Source organism: Vombatus ursinus, unplaced genomic scaffold, assembly GCF_900497805.2.
Source record: "Vombatus ursinus unplaced genomic scaffold, bare-nosed wombat genome assembly UNPS02014816.1, whole genome shotgun sequence".
Lineage (NCBI taxonomy): Eukaryota > Metazoa > Chordata > Mammalia > Diprotodontia > Vombatidae > Vombatus > Vombatus ursinus.
The window spans coordinates 8,542,187-8,567,272 of NW_020954594.1; the positions used below are offsets into that span (position 1 = coordinate 8,542,187).

Below are 25,086 nucleotides of genomic sequence, written 5' to 3' on the forward strand. Positions count from 1 at the left end.
GTCCTCTTGCTCTACCCTCACCGATCACAACTCTGCTCCTGTGACGTTCACCCATACAGATTATGTGGCTATCATTCATTCATTCAATCAATCAAACAACAAGCATTTGTGCTCATTTGCTTCTAGATTACTCGCCCTCTTTCCTTCCTCAGTGACTTCAGCACCTGGAATACAGGCTTCCTATCTACCCCATTCCTCAGATTTGGTGATGAGATTTTAATATTCACAATGATAACACCTTAAACAACCTGGCCTGCCAGTTCGCCTCAGTTCTCACAATCTCCAACACCACTTTACCGCGGACTGCCACATACAGAAAGAAGCATTCAAACTTTAGACATCACCATCACCAGAAACAGCCCTATCTCCAAGACCGTGGACCCTGAAGTTTTCCTTTCTGATCATACTCTGTCCTTCTACCTTTTCCTGAGGTACCGTTCTACAGTAAAAGCGCTTAGCTTTGGAATTGAGGGACCTGGGTTCATATGCTGGCTCTGCCACTTCCTCCTGGTGACCTTGGGCAAATCATATAACCTCTCTGATCCTGGATGACCTCTAAGCTTCACTTATAGTTCTAAATCTGTGATCTTGACCAATTCTTTGCCTTGACTCTGATGGTAAGAGTCTTATAATTCTAAGTATTTTACTTTAGGCATTTAACAACATTATTCAAAGAAGGGATCCATATACTTTCCCAGACTGCCAAAGCAGTCCATGGCACAGAAAAGAACCTCTATGCCGGAGGAAGTTACAAAATTTGGCTCACTAGATTCCCTGGTTTCATGTTACCAAACACCAACCTTTATGCTTATATGGAGATGCCTTTTTATTCATCTCTCATTGACTCCCTACCATATTCTCCAATGGCTTGTCCTAAATCTTCTCTTCCCTCAAATCCTCAATGTTAGACACATCCCTTATCTCTCACAACAAAGAACCTCATTTCTAACTTTACCCAAAAGAATAAGGGCATTCATTCACTGTGAGTTCCCTCATCTCCCTTCCTCCACACTTAAAATATTCTCTTTATTTTCACACATGTCTTCCTTTTATTCCAGTCTCAGAGGTTGAGCTGACCTGCCTTGCCAAAGCTATCCTGTCCTGGACTCTGAACCTGGATTACCATTACCTCTTGAACTCTGCCCTACCTACATCAATCCCTTCCCTTTCCTTCCCCCTCTCTCAAATTTTTAATAAATTCCTCTTTACTGGCTCTTTCCTTGAGGATTAAAACATACCCAAATCCCCCCTAGCCTCAAGACAAAACAAAAACAAAAACCCTTGACCATTTATGCTATTGTCCCATGTCTCTTCTCCCTCTGGAAGGCACATTCCGCATTTGCTGTCATCATTTCCTCACCACCCACTCCTCAGCCCCTGCAGTTGACTTCCACCCTACGACTCTTATTAACATTGTTCTCTCCTCAGGCCATTACTTAACTGCCAAATCGAAAGGCCTTTATTCTCACTCAACATCCTTCTTGACCACTGTGCAACGTTTGACACTGCTGACCACTCCGTAACTCTTGGTGCTTTCTCTTAGCTTCTTTGACATGTTTTTTGTCCTGGTTCTGTTCTAATCTTTCTGACTGTTTCTTTTCCTTTATTAGTACATCCTCCTCATGCCACCTCTTAAGTGTGAATGTCCCAAAAGCTTCTGCCCTAGACTTCCTTGTCTTCACCGTCTCTGTTGGGGATGTCATTCATTCACAGGATTTCAATGATCACCTTTATGAAGATGGTGCCCCAAAGTCACTTAACCCCTCTGGTCCTCAGTTTCCTCACTGAGGAACTGGAGATAATGATCATTGTTACACATGTATCAGAAGGTAGATAAGAAAGTTAAATGAGATAATGGATACAGAGCGTTCTGTAAACCTTAATGTGCTGTATAAATGCCAGCTATTATTATTAATTTCATTCTCATATTTTTTGTGGAGTTCCATTAGAAAAAAAATCCTAGGCTCTGCAGTCATTCTTTTACATTCAATGTTCTATATACTGTTGCACAAGTAAATAAAATAATATCTTTTTGTAATTAAATCAAGTATTGAGATGTAATATCACTCTTTTAAAAAAACTAATTAATTTATTTTTAGTTTTCAACATTCACTTCCATAAGCTTTTGAGTTTTAAATTTTCTCTATCTCCCTCAGCGTCTCCCTCCCCAAGACAGTGTGCAATCTGATATAGGCTCTATATATACATTCCTATTAAACAGATTTTCACATTAGTCATGTTGAAAAGAAGAATTAGAACCAGTAGGAGGAATCACAAGAAAGAAGAAACAAAACAAAACAAAATAAAACAAAACAGAAGGAAAAAAAGAGCAAATAGTATGCTCCGATCTGCAGTCAAACTCCATAGTCCTTTCTCCGGATGTGGATAGCTTTTTCCATCATGAGACTTTTGGAGATGTCTTAGATCCTTGCATTGCTGAGAAAGCTAAGTCTATCAAAGTTAATCAATCATATAACATGGCTGTTACTGTGTACAGCATTCTCCTGGTTCTGCTCACTTCACTCATCATCAGTCCATATGAGTCGTCCCAGGTTTTTCTGAAGTCTATTTGCTCATCATTTCTTATAGCACAATAGTATTCCGTTACATTCATATACCACAACTTGTTCAGCCATGGGCATCCCCTCGACGTCCAATTCTTTGCCACCACAGAAAGAGCTATTATAAATATTTTTGTACATGTGGGTCCTTTTCCCATTTTTATGATCTCTTTGGGATACAGCCCTAGAAGTGCTATTGCTAGGTCAAAGGGTGTGCACATTTTTATACCCCTTTAGGCATAGTTCCAAATTGCTTTCCAAAATGGTTGGAATAGGGCAGCTAGGTGGCGCAGTGGATAGAGCACCAGCCCTGAAGTCAGGAGGACCTGAGTTCAAATCCAGCCTCAGACCAAACACTTGACACTTGCTAGCTGTGTGACCCTGGGCAAATCACTTAACCCCAATTGCCTTACCAAAAAAAAAAAAATGGTTGGAATAATCTCACTTTTAAGGGCTCACCAAAAGCATCTTCAGGACAAATTCTTCTTTTTTTAAATTTTTTTATTATTTTTTCTTTTTAGGTAATTGGGGTTAAGTGACTTGCCCAGGGTCACACAGCTAATAAATGTTAAGTGTTTGGTCTGAGGCTGGATTTGAACTCAGGTCTTCCTAACTTCAGGGCCAGTGCTCTATCCACTGTACCACCTAGCTGCCCCCAGGACAAATTCTTAAGGTCCTAGCTATAAAATATTTTTTTAAGGCAATCAGGGTTAAGTGACTTGCCCAGGGTCACACAGCTAGGAAGTGTCTGAGGCCAGATTTGAACTCAGGTCCTCCTGACTATAGGGCCAGTGCTCTTTCCACTGCACCAACTAGCTACCTGTATAAAATATTTTTTTAATCCTACTCAGATGGTCAAAATAAAATCACACATGCAACAAGTTAGGGTAGCAAGGAAGACCTTAAAGCATGGTGGTTCTGTTTAGCACCATAATATAATGGAAAGAAAACTTGGTTTGAAGTAAAAAACAAAAACAAAAACAAACAAAAAAAAAAAAACCCTAGCTTTGGAATAAGAAAAACTGAGCTGACTCACTTCTTGACTCTGCTACCTGTGTGACCTGGGGCTAGTCACTTAAACTCCCTGGGGTTGGGATTTTTTATCTATAAAATTCTGCCCCCAGGGCTTCTCCCTCCCTCTGATTGGAGAGCATGGAGGGTGGATATCAGGAGAGCTCCTCCCAGATCCTCCCCATTGAAGGAGGACTCCCAGGGTAGCCATCTCGTAATTTCTCACTGGATGCAGGACTTCATCTTCCCGTTCCCATCTCCTCTGCTTTCCAGATTCTTTTTATGTCTTATAAGCTCTTTGAGGGCAGAGACTATCTTTTGTCCTCCTTCTTACTTTTAAGGAAGTCTTTTCTTCAGTAAGCTTTTGGACTTCCTTTTCCATTTGGACAATTTTGCTTTCTAAGGCATTCTTCTCTTCATTGGCTTTTTGGACCTCTTTTGCCATTTGAGTTAGGCTATTTTTTAAGGTGTTATGTCTTCCTTCTTACCCCTAACACTTAGCTCAGTGCCTGGCACATAGTAGGTACTTAATAAGAATTTACTGACTGAGTGACTGATTATAAAATGTAGGGATCAAACTATTAATGTCCTTTCCAGCTCTAAATCTTAAAAACTGAGGGATACAATTTCAATTTAAAACATCTTTTCATGAACAAAATCAATGCAGCTAGAATATGAAAAGAATAAACCAACTAGGGATTTTCTGCTGAAAATCCAATATCTGAGATATGTTAAAAGTATATTTTTAAGAGCTAAGAGTATTGTGTTAAGAACTGGCATAACTAACTTCATGTTGTTCCAACATGAACTGTAATTACTCCCTAATTACTACAAAAGACTTAACTGTTACAAAGGATTTCAATATACATCCATCCACTTCTCTTCTTTTTCTTGTCTTACAAGTATGGTACAAGTCTTACATGGTACTCCTTGATTAATGTGAATAGCTGCACCAACAAGGACACATTCCTTTCTCTGTCTCCTACAACTAGTGATGCACATTCTCTTGCACAAGTACATTTTTTTCTCTGTATAAGCAGCTGTTCCGTAACAAGCAGTCATTTTTAAATCTTTGTCTCACATAACGTATGAATATTATGAGCTGAATTGTAAGACACACACATGTCCATCAACTACTGGTGAAGTATGTCTCACTGAGTAAATAAACTTCAGTCTCTGTATGATGACTGGTTTTTAGGCAGTAGCCAGTCAGTGGACTCAAGGAGAACTTGAACAACAGATATAGGGAATTAATACTGAAAACATAAGATCAAGATCCATTTCCTAGTATATAAGAAGTCAAATAACATAAAACAATCTTCAGAAGATGAAACGCAAATAATGGACATCCAAATTTTTTTTAACATTACAAGTTACTAACAAGAGAAATGCAAATTCAAACAATTTTTAAAATGTTTTGCCTCACACCCATTAAACTGGCAAAGATGAAAGTATATTGGGCAATGGTAAGAAAAAAGACTTAATGATGTACTAGTGGAAGAATTGTAAATCAGTCCAAGCAGTATTCTGAAATACCGCTTGGAATTACATAAGAAAAGTTACTAAACTATTCATACCCTTTGAGTTATTTCACTCTTGGATATATACTCAAGGAAGCCAAAGACATAAAGTCAGTCCTATGTATAACACAATATTCAAGTAATTACTCTTTGCAGCAGCAAAAACAAACTAACCCTGATAATGTGGGTGCTCAGTGACTGAGCAAGCTGTGGTGGTATGAATGTAATGAATAATAATGTGGTGTAAGAAATGATGCATAGGAGGAATTCTGCAAAACACTAGAAGATCTGAATGAATTGATGCTATATAAAGAAAGCAGAACCAGGTAAACAATGTGCACACTGACTACAATGTAAATGAAAATAAAGGCAGCTGAACTCAAATTGCAATGACCAATCTCAGTCTGGGGAAGAGACAATGAAACTCATTTTCTTCCTAAGCATAGAGATGAGGGACTAGAGGGCCAAAAGGTTGCCTACAATATCAGGCAAGTTCATTTCATCAGTTGATTTTGCAGAATAGTTTTTGCTACATAGGAAGTCTCATGGGAAGAATGATATATAGTGGGAATTTGTTGTGAATAGATATGAAGAGATATATAGATACAGATATATAGATATGATAGAGATTGGAGCTGTGATTTCATTGGTATAGATAATTACCTATACCAAGGAAACTCCTACCAATACAGTTCAATAATTTCTCAGGACCTTAAAATCTTGGAGGTCACGTACAGCACTAAGAGGTTAAGTGACTTGCCAGTAACGTACAGAATTGAGACTTCAACTTGGATTCTCCTGGCTCTGAAGTCAAGCTCTTATCAATCTAACTACACTACCTTTATTTAAAACCTAACAGAGAGGGGCAGCTGGGTGGCACAGTGGATAGAGCACCAGCCTTGAAGTCAGGAGGACCTGAGTTCAAATCCAGCCTCAGACCAAACACTTGACACTTACTAGCTGTGTGACCCTGGGCAAGTCACTTAACCCCAACTACCAAAAAAAAAGATTTTTGGGGTAGGTAGGTGGCACAGTAGATAGAGCACCAGCCCTAGAGTCAGGAGGACCTGAGTTCAAATCTGGCCTCAGACACATAATACTTCCTAGCTGTGTGCCTCTGGGCAAGTCACTTAACCCCAATTGCCTCACTAAAAAAACAAACAAACAAAAAACCCAATAAAACCTAACAGAGGTGGATGATTAATAAAAAGCCAAAATCTAAATCATATCTAAATAAAAAAATCTACAAATGAGTACAATTAAGCTGGAACATAGAATATATTTAGGAGTTTAGGAAAAGGAAATATCTAATTTCTCTATAAAAAGTGTCCCAAAAGTTTGTGTGCAGTTTTAAGCTTTAATAGCTTTAACACTGCGGAGGAATATAAATGTATTCATTAAAAACCCAAAGGTTTTAAAAAGCAAGGGCAATCCATTGCTCCCAAGAGGAAAGAAGAGAGGAAGAAAATAAAAGGGAGACCAAGACCTTGGTTCTTGTGTTCTGTTTCCAAGCCTTCCCTCTTAGGAAAAGAATGTACACTGTCTGAAAACCCAGGGAGAAGATAGTCATGCCCACCCAGCATTGTCCTCAGGGTCAGCTGCCTCCTCTCTCACCAGCTTCCATGGCTAAACAATCACTATGTTAAATGACCTGACGATCTAGGATGTCCTGCCAACATCGTCCTTGGAAAGGGACTTGTCAAGGCTGGAGCCCTTGGTAGTTTACAAAACCAGTTCACTTGGCTGGCTCAGGAGTCAGTTATAGAACAGAAAAGAATGGCTCTACCAAAACAAATAAAAAAGCATTGGGCTTTCATAAAAGAGTGTAACTAAAATATAGCAACACGATCAAAGGAGCAGCCCTATTAAGAAAGAACCTTTTTTTTTTTCACAAGGTGAAAATAACTACAATGCTGTAGGATCTCTGACCTTATGACTGGCATTGTCACACTTTTTGCAAAGAGAAAGAGAACTACTTTTTCCTTTCTTTTCTCTACCTTTACTATCATCCCTGGCCTCCCCACATTCAATGCTATCTTTCCACAGTACTTAACTTCTCTATTTGGTCAAAGGAACAATCTCCCACAAAAAAAACAAGTCAAGTATGTAGTTGTCAAAGACTGAAGACTTAGGTTACCATTAATACATTAGGTCAACAGCAGGGCTCATCCAACTCAACCATTTTTGGGGCCCAGGGCTCCAAAAGTAGATGGCACCAGGCACAGAAGCAGTCCATTGATTATCCATCAATTAGACAATTACCTAATATCATGTTGATTACACATTTTACATATTCAGAGAAAAATGCTGGGCTCAACCCCCAGGACTCTTTGTAATAAAAATCAGTTCTATTCCATCCAACTACTCTCCATTTTTCAGAGTATTTACACAACATACAGCATGAGCAAAAATCAGGTGTCAAACAAAGATTTGCAGTCATAAGACCTGGGTTGAAATCCCCACTCTGATACTTAATATCTGTGTGACCTTGGGTGAGTCTCTCCACCTCTGTAGGGCATAATTTCCCAATCTTTAAAATGAGGGGGAAGGATTAGATCATCACTATTTCCTTCCAATCATAAATTCTATGAAACAGAAGAGTACTATACTCATAGTACTTTTTTCACAAAAAAAGATTTTAAAATCTCCATTTATTATATATGTTTTCAAAAATGTCAGATGAGTTGTTAAAATAGAAAATTAAGAATTAATTGAAGAAATAATCCCGTGACTTGAGATGAATTTCCATAGCCTTTCTCATCTCTGATTCTGGCTATTAAATACTGCAGAGAATTTAGTCCCCAGCTATTCCAGTCACCAGGTATGCAGAGTAAATATGCAGGGTAAAAAATATGCAGAGTAAAAAAATCGTTACTTGAATGAATAAGCCATTTTAAAAAGGATTAGGGAAAAAAGAACATGTAAATAAGAAACCATCACCAATGGTCCTCTGGGTACTTTGCCTATAACCCATCTGCATGATAGGAAAGGCAAATACCCTAAGTAATCAACCTATATTAGCTGTTACATATTTATAGTACTTCATGGTATTTAATTCCCTGTAGCCAGTATTCAGGGAGGGAGGGAGAAAGAGAAAGGGGGAGAGGGAGAAGGTGAGAGAGAGAGAGAGAGAGAGAGAGAGATAGGAGGAAAGAGAGTTCTTCCTTAGATTTAAACCTATATTTCTTATGCCAAGATATATAGCTACTTCCTCTCACTGTCTTAATGGGAAGAATAAAAAGAATATGAGAATCTTTCATAAAGATGCCCCATGATTAGGAAATCTCCCTTTGGTAACAAGGTAGAATAGAGCAAAGTTTGGTGCTAGTAAAGAGGCAAGCTAATGGATAGGATTCTGATATCTTAAAAGATTTCTTTCAGTACTTTACTTGCATGCAAAAGGAAAATGTTCTATTACTTCATGATTATTAGGCCTGTAATTATAATCAGGGCCATGTCTAATGATATTTGAAGGGACCAAGCACACAAAGGGGCCCTAAATATCTTCCATGAATGGAGGCTATAAAATTTTTTATTATTGTTTTTGCTGCTTTTGCAAATATAATTCAGAGGGCTTTCCAATGGAGGCCATCCAACCCAAATCAGAATGTCGGCTCCTAGAGGACAAAGAAGGTGCTCACACTACTGTAAGAGCAAACACATAAGTTAAGAAAACATTAATGAATCCTGCCTGAGATACTCACCAGCTGTGTGACCTTGGGCAAATCACATAAACTATTTGAACCTCCCTTTCCTCTTGGAATAAGTGGGGGTAATTGCACATTTTAAATGAGGATAAATATAGCATTTATTATACAATGTTAATGTGAAGGCAAGATGAGTTAAAATAGGTAAGGTTCTTTGCAAACCTTAAGCCTACATAAATGTGAGTAATGATGAAGATAATAGAGGAAGAGTGAAAAAAAAAAAAAGAAAACCCTAGTTCATCTATGATCCCTCACTTTAATAAAAAGGAAATTATATATTGACAACAGTGAGACAAAGACAACTAAAGAAAAACAAAGAATAAAAAAAATACACACACACATACCCATTCAGAAACAAAAAAAGATGAACATCAGAGAGGAAAAACAAAAACCTTTTTTTCAGTCCATACTCTTCACCAGATCAAGTAAAAGCCTAAAACTTCTCTTGGCAGGCTCCATGGGCTGCCCAGTTGAGCAACCTTGGGGCCATCTCCTCTTCCTCTGCTCTTCTGGTAAAGCCTATGGATCCTTTTTCAGAACAATATTTTAAAATAATTGAAGAATATGCTAAATTTCAGTTAGATGTCCATAAAAATATAATTTTCCCCCATCCAACGTCATGGAACCCCTAAAATCTATCCAAATAAGAACACCTATAATAGACAGAGACAAGGAGACCAAAGAAAACTCAGAACTTGACACAGATTCATGCTACTTTATTCAGAGTAAGCCCAGATTCACTCATCATTTTCTCTGCAATTTTCCACAATAATCATGCCACTCAGACCATCACAATAATAGCTAGCAGAGGGAAGAACCACTTAGCTACTACAGCTTGAATTAGAAAGAATCATAGCCAATTACAGGACTAAATCTAGTTATCTGCACAGCTACCAAAGAACTGGAGCACACTGTTCAGAGAAATACCTGCTGCTGATTTTCATGAATTTCAATGTACTTAAAACTATTAATGTCTTGTTTTATTTTTTTAAGAACTAAATCTAGCATTGGGCGAGTCAGGGGTGGGAACCCTCCAAAACTGTTCATAGAGGTGGTGATATCCGTGATCGTGAAGTAGCAGTTTCCACAGTGTTCAAATATATGTTAAAATGGAAACTCTGAGGGGGAAAAATTCATCATGAAAAGCAAAGGATCAGGAGATGGCTCCAAGGCTGCTCATCTGTACAGTCTGTGGAGCCTGCCAAGAGAAGCTTTAATCTTTTCCCTGATCTGAGATGACAGCTAGAGTAATTTTTAAATGACTGCATCTTCCTGATGATTATTCTGCCACAAACCCATCATAGTCAAGGACAGGCCCAGAGAAAAGGATACATTTCCAAATTGTGAATGTAAGGCTGGGGGCCACTAAATTTACCAGGCAAATGTGGGGAGAGAGCTGGATGGGGAGGATGAAAGCACTACGGAGACCTTGCTAAGCAGTTCCAAGAGTAAGCCAGTCACCTAGCATTTATGAAGCACCTACTATATGCCAGGCATGGTGCTTAGTGCTAGGGATACCAAAAAAAGAGCAAAAAAAACCCCAACATGCTCTCTGCTCTTAAGGATCTCACAAACTAACAAGGGAGACAACATATAAACAATGATGCCCATGCAAGATAAGTAGAGGATGTTGTCGCAGAGGTTCCCAAAGTGGGCAATACTGCCTCCTAAGGGGCACTGAAATGATGAGGGGGCAGTAGTGGCCTCTGGTGCAATTGCAGGTGTTGAATAAAAATAAGGGTGCAGTGGAAGCACAAGGAAAGAAGAGAAGAAAAATTTTGAAAAACCATTCGTACATGTTCCATCTGTTGTATAACAGACTTAAAGTTAAAGTGATTACATTATTTTCCAAATAAATACACAAAATGCAAGGTATAACCAGTCAGTGGTCAAGTCCACCAACGGGTCTTAACAAGCAAGTGTTGGCAGGCGAGTGTGTTCACACATTGGGAAGTCAAGCAAGAATCGGCAGGAATATGTGTATGTAACGACTTATTTACAATACTTTATGGCTACATGATACAATATTGCATAATCAAAATTTCAATGCAGGAAAAAACACAAATTTACAATAAGTTGTTAAATTTAAAATGCATCAATTTTTAAAAAAAAAAATTTCTATTTTCTTGAAATGACACAAATTAAAAAAAAACTTAAAGGATTAAAAGAAAGATTTCCAGAGGGGTGCTGAGTAAGTTTTTTTTTAAAAGAGGACAGTAGGCCAACTAAGTTTGGGAACCTTTGATGTAAGAATAAATTTAAGGTAATCTCATTTGGAAAGCACTAAAATTAAGGAGGACTGAAAAAAGCTTCTTGAAGGTGAGCTTTTAGTTGAGTCTGGAAGGAAGTCAGGGAAGCAAGGAGCCAGGAGTCAGGGGATGAGGAAGGAGAGTGTTCCAGGCATGAGGAACAGTCAGTGAAAATGTTCTGAATCCAGAAATGGAACGGCTAATGCCAGGAACAGCCCGAAGACAGTCTAACAACTTCAAGCAACAAGAAAATGTAAGATGATTACATTCTAGGTGAGCGCCCTGGCTGCACAGCTGCAATGGATACTTAAAGGACCCTGAATGACACTTTTTAGAGTAAGATCCAGGGTCAGAAAAAGTAAACCAATTGAAAATGTACCACAGGAATAATATTTGGCATCCAGAGCTATAAACTTCATTCTTTCCCTTGAAGGAGACAAGAAAAACAATAGTTGAGATGGTATGTTGGGTGCATTTTCATGAGTACTTGAAGCAGAATGGACCACAGCTGGAATACTCTCCTGCTGTCCTCTCCTCACACTTACCTTTTAGAATATCTGACTTCTTTCAGGACTTAGTTCAAATACCACCTTCTGCAAGAAGTCTTTCCCAGGTGCCCCCGCTGCTACTATTTTCAACTCTAAGGTAACCTTCCACCTCTCATATATATACATGTATCCAGTATGTATTTTTATAAGTACATGTTTTTTTTTCCCCTCATTAAATGTAAACTCCCTGAAGGCAGATCCTGTTTTACTTATGCCCTTGTATGCCCAGTGCTAACTACAGTGCCTGGCATACAGTACATAAGCACTTATTAAAATACTTATTGATTGATCAATGTTGTGAGGCGACAGAACACTGAAGGAGACTCAGGAGATCTGGATTCTTCCACTTGTATGACCTTGGGCAAGTCGTTTCACCTAAGTTGGCTTCAAGTTTCCTCACCTATAAAATGGGGCTGACAAAGTTTTGGTAAGCTTATAGATATTTCAGCTCTAAAACTCTAGGCTAATATATAGATTTCACTTCTACACTTCTGTCTGACAGGGTCCCTCTATCAAGAGGGAGATCACCAACAAAAGAAATAAAGCGGCTTCCAAATGAGTCAGAGAGATATTAAGTAATTTACTCAACATTAGGCACAAAGTAAGTGACTGTCAGAGCCAGGACTAAAATTCAGAATTTCTCAGCAAGTCTTTGCTTGTAGGCAAGCCATATCCGTTACTAAGCTGAAAAGTAACTAAGTGCTCTCAATGTCCTGGAGCTTACGGAAATAAAGAAATCACACTTACCTTTAACGATTTGCTTGGCACAAGCATTGTAAACCTGTTCTTGGCTTGTGTTGGGTGGTAGTACTCTGTCAAAGACATAAGGCTTGCCTTGCTAAAATGAGAAAAGGAGAGAGAAGAGAGAATAGGAGAGACACATATTAGAAGATAAGAAAATACAAGGGGTAAAACCATCAATGCTGATTCAGCAGAATCTAATCTTCTAATTTGTCCATTGAGAACAAATCTACCATAGGTGCCAACCTGAAAGACTCTACTTGAGTCTTTTACTCACTTTTGTGAGTCACTTTTATTCACATTCAAAATACACAAAATAGTTATCCCATCTGTTCATGAAAATCCATGCTTTTCTATTCCCAAATCTCATTCTCCTTTAAGGCAGGTATACCCGAGATGTATTCAAAGGCATGACTCCAAAGAGTGTATTTCTTTGTAGATGAGTACCCCTCCAGAGTAATGACAACTCTACCCTTTACCTCTCAATGCTCTGAATGACCATATCCCAACTCCCACACAAAACAAAAATAAAACAAAATAAAATTTATTCTTAATGTAGAGTGAATAGGGCAACTATCCAGGGCATGAAGTTTTTTTTTTAGGCCAAATGGAGAGTAACTACTCAGAAAAGCACTTTTTATAAAGAAAAAGAAAATATTTGAGGTGTCTAGCTGTAAAATCAGTCCATAAACCATGCCTCTTCTCCTCATCACCAAGGCAAAGCCAATATAATTACTCTTCTTTTCAACATACAATCCTACAAGCTGCCATTTTGTATTTTCTTTTTCCCATTCAAGGTTGCCCATATTTTTCACTTTAATCTGATTTTACCCCTATAAAATTACATGTTTATCTATTTGGAGGTGGGTTTAGGGGTGGGGGTGGGAAGTGGAAGAGAAGAAAACACTATGACTTATCCATCTCTTCAATCCTAGGAATGGTCCTGGGCTGAAAATTTCCCTGGAGACAACGCTATCTCTACATCAGGGCAACAGTTCAGAACAGAATTAAATGAGAGGGCATGTTAATTCTTGTAAACCACTTACTCAGGTGTCTAGCTCTATTAGTGTCATAACATTTTGAGTTTTATGATTCTGTCAGTGGCACAGAACTGCCAAGGAGTACCCAGCAAGTTTCTCACCATTGAATCATGTATTGACTCCACAAGACTCCATTCATTTAGCCAGTGTGACTGAGTTTTAGTTGTGAAAAAAATAAGCTGGGTCATGTCTGTGAGGTCCTTTCCAATATTTCATACATTAGTATTCCCAGTATTCCTAAAGAACTATAGATTCATGTCTCTGTGGAATGGTCAGGACCAAAGTCATGCCACTAAAAATGAGCAATATGACTTAAAATTTTATTGAGGGAAAGAACAATTTATCCTGTTCAAATGCCAATCAGCAGTAAAACTCCAATTTTTCTGCTCCCCTTTACTAGGATACTAAAAAAAATCCCTCAATATTAAAATATTGTAAAAAGATCATAAGCACTGTTTAACTCTTTTATTCCCTCATTACATCATATTGATTTTGTGAAATTAGGTTCTCTCTTCAAAAGGCATTATGTATATGCTATTCTCATAGCCAAGACTCAAGGTCAGTCTTCTAGTCTCCTACTTAAGAGTGTTTTTAGGGACTCTGGGAAGGTCCTACTCTGCCCCCTCCCATTGGCTGATGCCAGGAATTGCAACAGAGATTTAGGACTTTAGCTTAAGGCTTTGTTTCCTGTTTAAAACGCAGATATCTCTGGAGGAGACAGTACTTGAACTACTATCTCTAATTATAATTCAAGGTGGATTTTTTTTTCAGATCCTTGACTGACCAAAATTACTGCAGGTTAGGGAGCCATTGGTTATGTTGTGTTTTGCAGGAAAAATGGGGTTAGAATACAGAAAGGCATACATAACTGAGGTTCTAAGAAACTTTGCCTACTTCACAGTTATGTCTAGAACCAGCCCAGTTCACAACTCAGCTAAAAGTTTGATTTTCTGTGATTTGTACAACTAAATGAATAGTCTCAAGCAAAAATTTTAGCCTGGATCTGAGATTTCTTTAGTATAGGAATGCCTGGTGAAGAAACTTTCTTTAAGAATGCATATTAACAATGGTTTTTGCAGCACATAGTCTTAGAGAGTTTCCTGGAACAAAGAGAGCTAATCTGACTTGCCCCAGAGTGACCCAAACAGTGTATGTTAGTAGTGGGTCCTGAATCCAGGTGTTCTTGACTTGAAGGTGCTCTCTATCTGCTATACCACATTAACTTTCTCAGCCATAAATTATCTTAATTTATCAACATTCCATATTCTTACTGACTTCACCTATTTGCCAATTTAATAACAGTCAAATGAGGCAGGGGGTGGAGTGAACAAATAGGAATTTAACTATCCACTGAACACTTTGGAAAGAAACAGAAATGCAGCTTATGGCTCATTTAAAACAAATCCAACATGTTTACAAATCCAATTGTAATCACCAAGATAAATCATCTTGACCACAATGGTATTCTGGGTTGGTGGACAGGATCAGGGCAAAAATGCTAACCTAATGAATATTGTACACAGGAAGAAAAAGATGTTCCTATCAGGCTCCCTAATCTTTTTTCAGCATTTACATTAGTAAGAGAGTGGGGAAAGAAGAAAGGAAGTCCAAATATATTCCCTGTGCTTCAGTCAAATGGTAGGTACCATTTGTCAGGTGCCAAAGAAGTAATACGGCAATTTCCTATAACCTGTTATTAACTGCCAAAAAGGAAACTGCCTAAGAATCATTACAACTGCATATTGAAAAAAGACAGAAATTAGAAAATGAACACTTACAAAATCTATCTTGTCAGTACTAAACATTAACAGAATAACAATGGAGCCAAAAATTAAAACACCGTTGTTACATTTCCTTTCTTGTCTTGAATTGGTAAGTAGGGGTTCATTTTAAGTGAATGTGAAAGTCTTACTGACAGAATCCATTCAGGTATTTAATTTTGGTTTTGGAAGAACTGAGGGAAAGTGTAATATAAATGAGAGAAAGCTAGCCAGGAAGATCTGGATTCAAATTCAACCTTTGACACATTCTGTGTCATTATGTGTCACTTGACACATTCTGACTGTGTGACTCTGGGCAAGTCATTTAACATTTTAGTGCTCTTAGTAACTCTCTTTAAGATGGAGTTATAGAAACAGGGTCAAACTGTATTGGTAGAGTGAATTTCCTGACTTAGATGAACCAATGAAAACACAGATCTAATGCTGATTTCTTTTGAAGGGGGTGTGCTTGTTCAAGATCTAGTCAATAGCTGCCACAAATGACACTTCATTGGGGTAATATTATGAAAAACTTCATTGTCTAGATGCAGTCAGCTCCAAAGGATTCTCTCTCATCTTGAATATGATGGGTTTCCCCTTATCACAGATCCAGCTTGAAAGTTCACACTTTCCACAAATAATAAAAAGAAAGAAGTTAGTGAAGAAAAAAAAGAAAAGTGTGTCAGTCCTAGAAAATTCTGGGGTGGGAGGAAAGGGAAGTGTGACTGCTTCTTGAAGATAGTCGATCTTATGTAACTAAAAATAAAGGACAATGAATTTTCCCCAAGACAGCTAAATTCCATAAAAGAAAAGGAAGAAATGTTTCTATTTGCCAAGCAAAAATTAATGCTGTAGTCAGCATTCCTGAAATGTGCATCTGGATCAGATTTCTTCTATTGGTTACTGTTTATCTGAAGAAAAGCCAGCTCATCTTTTTTGATCAGCTCCTAGAAGCAAATGCTTTTATTTTCAGCACCAGCACCCACACATACTTTGAGGACAGCTCCACAGCAACATTGTTGCACGTTAGGTGGCACTAACTAGCATCTTTCAGGATTTTAAATCAGGTCAATGGTTTCTTTTCTTAAGGATTCCTGAAGTGATCCTGTCATCTAACAAGATGACATTTCATTGAGTAAGACTTCTTATTCTGATCTAGTACAGGAACAAAACAAAGTTGCTCAATATCTAATAGAGTTTATTTTAACCAACTTGATTGAAATATCAAATGTCTGACTTAAGTTTATTTTATTCCAACAAAAATAATTTTGTTGTTGTTGTTGTTTGATATAGGACCATAGGATATAGAGCTGGAAAGCATCATAGAAATTATCTATGACCAATCCCTTCATTTTACATCTTGATGCATATTCTTCGAAACTCAAAATTTGACGTAGATGTTATTTTTTAAGAAGTATGTTGAACATCTAGAATTAGAAGCTTTAAAATTTTTCTCAGATTTTGCATCTGTACTCAGAAAGCTATAGAATAACTTAGTTATTTCATTTACCCAAGTTAATTGAAGCAGACACCTGTATGTCACTAAAAGGAAAGTTAATGGGGGGGCATTTTTGGCATATCAGAAAGAATTAATTACCAAGAGTCATTTAAATGGCTTTGTTTAATTTTTTAAATGCTTATTTATCTTTTAAATCATACATGAAGCATATTAAGATTTCTGACATTATTTTTATAGAACTATGAAATATTTGAAGATACAAACAATTTTATTTTTGTCTTCAGATCCCAAGTGCCTAGTATGGTGTTTTACATACAGAAGGTACTTAAATATTTTTCTTAAACTGAAATGCTTGTTGAATGCTTACATTTAAAATTAGACCTTTCAATTTGACACAAGAAACTTAAGATAATTAAAAAGCTTCAACTTTATTCTTCCTGCTTATTCATAAAGGGGGCAAAGAAAGAGAAGCTTTCCTACTTTGTAAGGCTCCCATAAAACTCCTTGCTTTGGAATGTATTAATTAATTCAAATAAAAAAAATTCTTTCTTAAGCTGAAGAAGCGATTGCTGTCAAAGCTGGATTAGCACTAGTCTCTCAAAACTTCACACGCATTAAGTCATTAGTATAATTTTTTTTTAACTTTATGAGTAAACATGTGTTTCTTGAACGAGTCACTTTGGGTCTGGAAGTACATTAAAATGGATATTGTAGCGGATGGTTGTTAAATGACCGTTATAACCAACTCTTCTATACAGAAGATAAGAACTGACCCTAGTCCTGAATATTGATAATATTGGTAAGAAAATGAATTTGAGTTTTTTGTATACCTGTTGTAACCTATTTATAAAACGTGTCTTGAAAGCTACAAGAAAATATTGTTTCAAATAATGATGCATCATGGTGTAATAGAAAGAGTGTAGGATTTGGAATCAGAGAACCTGTGTTCAAACCCAGGAACTTGCTACCTCTGTGACTTTGCACAAATCATGCAAGTAATCTTAGCATCTGTTTCCCAGTATGTAAAATGAAGGGGTTGCACTAGATGACTTGTAAAGGCCCTTAGAATTCCACTAGATATTTAGATATTGTAATCACTATTCCATGATTATATTTTTTATGTTTTGTCGTTCAGTCATTTTTCAGTCATGTTTGACTCTTTGTGACCCCATTTGAGGTTTTCTTGCCAAAGATACAGGAATGGTTCACTACTTCCTTCTCCAGCTCATTTTACTGATGAAGAAACTGAGGCAAAAAAGGGTTAAGTGACTGGCCCAGAGTCATAAAGTGTCAAATAACTCAAGAAGATAAGTTTTTCTGACTTTCTGACACTCTATCCACTGTGCCACCTAGCTACATGTCCATTTAGATGCCACGTGGCATAATGGATAGGGCCGCTGTTGTTAAACATTTTCCACACTTATTCTAATAAACATGATATTTAAATAACTATTTTCTGGTTTTTCTCTCCAACCACCTTTAACCATGGAAATAGAAGTTCTGTGTATGATACTGTAGGAAAAGAGTGCTGGGTATGGAGTCAGAGTACCTGGCTCTAAATCCCAAGTTTGTTGCTTACTTTTTATGTGACTTTAAGCAAGTCATTTAGCCTCTCTGACCTGTTTCCTCATTTGTAAAAGGAGGGGGCTGCTTAAATGACCTCTGAGCTCCCTTTAACTTCTAAATCTATGAATTTGTAAGCAGGAAGATCTGGATTGAAATCCAGCTTGACACTTTTGAGCTGTGTAGACATTTTCTCCACTGACAAAAATCACAGATCTTTCACATATTTGCATTTCTTCAGTTTAAAGTAACATTTACATAGGTTTGTTTATTTTATTTTCCCTTAAAAATTTTAAGCAAAACAAATCCTTAAAAACAATTAAAATTGTTTTAATCCAATTTTAAAATATTAAATCCAATTTTATACATGCTGGCTTCAAATACACAAATTTCCAACCATCTAGCAAATTGGTAAGTACCCCCAAATATCTCAAGATAATGATTTTTAAACTTCCATGGCTATTATGCTGATGTGTCTAGCTAGCATTGTCCACTTTGGAAGAAAGGTATATCACCACAATGGATGCACAAATGCAGCTCTACTCAGATAATAATGTGGATTACTAAGTGTCAAATCCTCTGAGATTAAGCATTAAATCATTCCTCAAGGGACACAGCTGGGTATAGTAAACAAAGGTTGTGAGATCACCAAAGCAGCTAAATAATTAGGGAAAGCAATGTGTCCATAAAATCGAGAGTTGTAGGGGATAAATGATACAAAGAAGATAATGTCTTCAAGAAAGATAATCTACTTTCTGTTAATTAGGAATTACTGAAGTGGGTAAACTCCTCAAACAAAAGGCTAAAATACAAAATCCAGACTGCCTCGTTAAGATTTGCACAGCTGATGAAAGGGAAATTTTGATTACTACAGTCCTACAAATTGATTAGTCTTGAAGATGGGAGAAACCCGAGAAGTCATCTAGTTCAAACCTCTGATTTTTAAAATGAGGATTCTGAGGCCCTAGGGAGTGGGGTTAAGTGACTTGCTTACAGGTCACAAGTGGTATAGTCAGGATTTGGACCTACAGCCTCTTGAATTCAAGCACAGTGCTTTTCCACCACATCATCTTGTCCCCCATTTGTGCATATCCTTCTCTTGATGAAAATGAAGTCTGTCTACTTATACAGCAGTGCCCTGATTTACAGTAATCCTTATCAGTGCATAGCTAAGATTAGTAATAATAACATTGGTATGGTGCTTTAAGGTTTGCAAAGTGCTTTACAGTAATTATCTCATTTGAGCTTCACAACAACCCCACTAGGCCAACCTAGCTGCCTCTAACTTACTAGGAATCCAACACAAACAACAAATGGTTCCTGTGCTTCTCCACACCTTTAGCCACATTTCTGAATAAAAGATTCTGAACATGCAATTCAGATTAATCTCAGAACAGAGGGAAAAGTAAAGAAACATGTGGATGACCCTACCAAGATGATTAAAACCATTCAGACCCTTGATTCAAATGCAACTCCAAAACTTGAAAGAGATATTTTTTTTCAAACTGTAGAGCACAAGGGAGATGAAACATTTGAAGGGTTAGAATACAGAAACTATGAAGAAAAAATGACACTCGTTACAGGGGATTCCACTGTTTACGGCTCCTGAATGTATGGAAAGGATCAAAAGAAACTTCACCTTTTTAGTCCCATACATTTAGATACCAGGTTGCCATGGAAATTTTCTTTCCGTTAACATCAAAATTAATTTGTCCTGAGGAAATTTGTATCATTTCATCTTTTAACGTTCATGAAACATCTTAAACAAACTTGAGAGGTTTTTAATTCCATATTAGTCTAGACTCCAAAGTGTTTCTTTGGTGCCTTATGTTTTTAAAGCTCTGGAAGACAATGCATTGATGTCTTCAACATTAAGGCCAGCAGCCATGTTTTCAATATATATTGATGCAACTAAACTCCAGGGTACTTTGAAGACTACAGAGAATTCCTTTGAATTTAGACAAAAGATTCCAAGGACATTTACAGGAAAGAATAAAGGAAGTCAAGCCCAGTTGTCATTATACAGAAGGCTCACATTTTGTGCCCTAGGTTCCAATTATGAAATTGGAATTCTTGTTCGAATGTGGATTAGACTAGATGGCCTCCAGGGTCATCGTGATGCTGTGAATTGAGATTAATTATTTCTCAGGAGGGAAGGTTGAGAATCAACATAGTAGTCTCCCTGGGCAATGTAGTGTTGCTACAAAGAAATCAGTCATTTGATCAAAGTTGTTCTTTCATCTAATAAGGACTAAAAATCCTAAAACTGCAATGAAAAGGATTTAGACTACTACTATGGCTAAGCCTGGGATCTAGGGCACACAGCGTCATCCAATTCAGTTGGAATGGGGAGGAGCAGGAGGATGGGGGAGAACCGCCACCAGCCATGAAATAATCTGCCTCCAGCTGATCCTTTGTGTGAAGTAAATAGTCAGTATGGAAGCATCAGCTTCCCTCTTCTCTATTGTTTTCCTTCTCCTGACCCCCATATAACTTCCTCCTTCTTACTTTCCACTAATAAATTCAGATAGTGATAGCCCCTAGATCTGGCATTTCTTGGCTCTTTTGAATCCCAGGCTTTGAATTTTCAATAGCGTTTGTACCTTTGATCCATTTATGACCCAAACTTGGACTGTTCCTGAGGGTATCCTCCCAAGGTTTGTAGATTTTCTTAGATTGTTTGCCTACTAATCTCTTGTGCTAAACATAGCATAGGTTGGTCCTTCCTCAAGGGTTGGCTAGATACAACACAACATTTAAGGAATATTTTTTCCTGTCAAGTAACAAGATCCATCTGCAGTGCTAAAATACTGTATTTCCTGAAGGAGAGGACTGAACTAATTACTTTCCTTCTTGAGACCATCAGTATTACCATCATCAAGTACTAAAGTGCCCATCCGTAACCCCTTCACATAATTCCTCCAATTCCTAACCATACCACGGATATGACCTTGAACTCTTCAAGATTATGCCAAAATAGAATTGTCCTGGCAAATTCTTCCAAATTGTGAAAGTGCTCATCAACAAAGTCTTACGCACTGTCAAATGATGCAGTGTCAGAAATAGATATGGTTTTAATCTGTAGAAATTATATTAAAGAAGATCTGCAATTTCAATCTATGTGTTTTCTCATCCTGTTAGAATGTGAGCACCTTCAGGGCAAGGACTGTCTTGCTTTTCTAAATCAGTGATTTGCACATTACATTTAATAATTTTTAAAATTCATGTCCAGACTAACTCTGCTTAGTTCCTTTAGTTGTTCCTCACTAGTTTCTAGACCCTTTAAGATCCAGGTTGCCTTCCTCTGGTTGTATTCCAGGGACACTTGTCAATGACTTTTTAAAATGTGGCACAGTACTGGCAAAAGATTGTATGTCTGTCATGAAGTTCAAAGAGGTTTATCCACTAGAGGGTCAAGTACCAGGTAATAAAGTTTTCATCTTATGAGGATAATCTACTAAAATGTGGAAAGTTGCAATCTCATCCATTGAGGGAGTACCACCTACAACAAAGCTCTCTGAGGAACTGAAATATGTGCTATGCACTCAAGATAAAAAGAGATAAGGTCCCTGGACTCAACTGAGAAGATTATGATCTAGGTAAAGGGGAAAGACTTATACATAAAGAGATAAAGAAGTAACAATAAAAAGCAGTATATATAATAAAACCTTATCGGCACCGTGATGGATCTGTGATCTCATCTGCTTCAATGTATAGATGAGAACTCATCTATTACTTCACATTTGATGCAAAGTTTGCCCATCTAGGCCCATAAATCTTTTTCTGAGCTGCTATCCAATATGCTGGTATCCTTCCTCTACATCTCTTGACACTGCATGGATATCAATGAAATGTGTAGGCTATGCAGTGGTCATCCCCTGCTCCTGCCACATGAGCAGTCCACCTCCTTTTTCAGTCACAGTTCTCTCACACAAATGATAAATGCCATAGGAATTCAGAAAAGACAGATCTCACTATAGGGTAGAGCAATGAGGAAGGGCTCCATTGAGACAATGAGATCTGAATGAAGGGTAGGACTTAGGGATGTAGGAAAGTCATGGCTGTTGTCCAGATCAAATTTTGGTGCAATGAGTTGAAATTTTTTAATGAAAATCATAGAATCAGAATTTTAGAACTGGAAATGATAATCACGAAGATGATGTTAGAGACCAATTCTTTTATAGTCAAAGAAAACAGGCTTAGGAAATGAAGACACTTGGCCAAGATAACATGCCCCAATTAGAGAGAAAGCTCAGGATAGATAAAACCCAGGTTTCATGAACTTGTCTAGTACTCCGTATTTTAAAATATAAATTTAGTTTAGCTGAACATCAGGAAAGTTCATTGAGGACTGGGAGGATGTCTTCTTTATCTTTATGCTGAGGACTGGGATGCTGTCGTTTGTACCTTTATGCTTCTCCACATACTAATCACATTATATCCCATAGAGTAGGCACTTAATGACTAAATAACTGAAGAAATGAACAAAAAAACACTCCAAAATTTTATCTTCCTCAATTCAACACCGGACTATCATCATTTTCCTAGAGTTTTCCCCCCCAATCCCAAATGATTTCTCAATCTATAATTTTAGACCAAAGAAAGAAATAAAATGGACTTTCTACTTAAAACAGTAACTATTCCACTTTCAAATTCAACTTGCAGAGAATGTAAAAATTGGAAAGGACCCTAAATATCATTTAGTTAATCTTCAAGCTGATGCATTAATCCTTTCTCTAACATTTCTGTCAAGTGTTCAACCAGACTTTACCTGCTTCTATGATGGGGTAATGAATTCTGTGATGAAGTACTGAATTAACACTTCACAAGGAAACAATTCCATTTTAACAGCTCTGTTACAGAATCCTTCCTTCCTAAATTTCCCTGAAATTTGCCTTCCTACAATGTGCAATTTAGAAAACTCTTCCCTCACATCCTTGTGAGAAAGTGAAAGTATTATTCCTTTAAACATCAAACTTTTACTAAGCTCTTACTACACATGTGTGACATAGATTGAGAAAACTGATTTTCACAGAAGGTACAATAATGCCATCAATATTCACCATAGTGTGTGAATGAATGTAAGAGGAAGAACTCAGAAGAACCCAGGTCTTGGCAGCCAGGTGGTGTTGTAGATAGATCACTGGATTTTGAAGTCAGGAAGCCCTGTCTCAGCCATTTACTAGCTGGGTGACCCTAGCTTCAGTTTCCTCATCTGTAAAATGAGAGAGTTGGGCTCAGCGGCCTCCAATGTGCCTCGAGCTCGAAATCTATGATCCTGTGATCTAATTCCAGATGCAATGCTCTTTCCACTACGTTACCCTGTTTCTTAGAGTGTGCCCAATTCCTCTTCCTTGTGGCAGACACACAGATATTTGAAGGCAGCTACTCTATCACCATTGAGTCTTTTCTCTAGCTGAATCATTACAGTGGGGAACAACCCCTGGGCAGAAGGAAACTGCACCACTATCACCAATGACTGCTACTAACATGGCATACAGACCAGCCTTGCTGAAGAAGCAAGATATCCTGTGAGAGGAAGCAGCATGTGCCAGGCATGTCAAAGCACTGTCACCACCCCCCTCCAGGCCCTGCTGGAAAAAGCCCAGGACCCTGAGCTTACATAAGATCCCTTAGAATAGCAGTCCCTCCCACATCACTGGTACTATTTCCACACCACCCTCCCGAAAGCCCTGCAGCCATCATCCAGGGAAACCACCCTTATGGACATGTAATCTGGCGATTCCCTCTCCCACATAACTGAAGCCTCCACCTCCTCAGAAACCACATCTTGAGGCAGCTAGGTGCTGCAGTGGATAGAGCACTGACCCTGGAGCCAGGAGGACCTGAGTTCAAATCCAGCCTCAGACACTTACTAGCTGTGTGACCCTGGGCAGAGACAGAAAAAGAGAGAGAGAGAGAAAATGCTCATCAACAAAGTCTTAGGCACTTGCAAATGATGCAGTGTCAGAAATAGATATGGTTTTAATCTGTAGAAATTACATTAAAGAAGATCGGCAATTTCAATCTATGTGTTTTCTCACCCTGTTAGAATGTGAGCACCTTCAGGGCAAGGACTGTCTTGCTTTTCTAAATCAGTGATTTGCACATTACATTTAATAATTTATAAAATTCATTTCCAGACTACCTCTGCTTAGTTCCTTTAGCTGTTCCTCACTGGTTTCTAGACCCTTTAAGATCCAGGTTGCCTTCCTCTGGTTGTATTCCAGGGACACTTGTCAATGACTTTTTAAAATGTGGCACCTATAACTAAACAAAACACTCCAGATGAGGTCGGAGTGCAGTGTAGAGTGCAGTAAGTCCTTTCGGCCCTTTAGACTTAACATTATACTTTTGTTAATGCAGCCTAAGAATGCAATAGCTTGTTTTGGCAATGTCACTTCACGATACAGTACGGCTTCCACTGCACTGCTTCAAAGCCATATCTCCTAATGAGAGCCATGGAAAGAAATCACTGCAATATATAGCTATCCTCAGGGCACAGGCACAGGGGCTGATAGTTTAAGCCTGGTGCTTTGGAGCCCCATGGAGCTGAGAGTGGGGGAGTGAAGAGTTGCCTAGGGCAACTTAGAACAGCAGCAGGAAAGAAAAGGAGTGTAGAGACATTGCTAACTGGCAGTAAAAAAAAATACCTAAGGCACTCATACACAATCAATAAGTTAACTTTGTACCCCTCTACCTCTTACTGTCTACATCATAAGGAGGTTGTGAGGAATGTGACCTATAAACATTTAAAGCCTCATGTGTTTTAGGGTATATTTGGCGGAGAGGCAGGATTGAATCTAGACCTGGGATGAAGAGTATCAGGTATTACTATTACTTCTGTGCTAAAATCCTATTCCAGAGTTTCATGATGGTTGCAGGATCTAGATCATAATTCTAGAACCTGAAGGGACCTCAAAGGCC

General features: G+C 38.0%; 1 protein-coding gene across 1 annotated transcript in view; it reads right to left on the bottom strand.

Moving 5' to 3' along the window:
• KIF5C (kinesin family member 5C) overlaps positions 1–25,086 on the bottom strand; it is a 206,568-nt gene that overhangs the window by 113,823 nt on the left and 67,659 nt on the right. Inside the window, exon 2 of the mRNA XM_027835641.1 lies at positions 12,344–12,434. Coding sequence (XP_027691442.1) covers positions 12,344–12,434 — 91 coding nt within the window. The remainder of the gene's footprint in view (positions 1–12,343; positions 12,435–25,086) is intronic.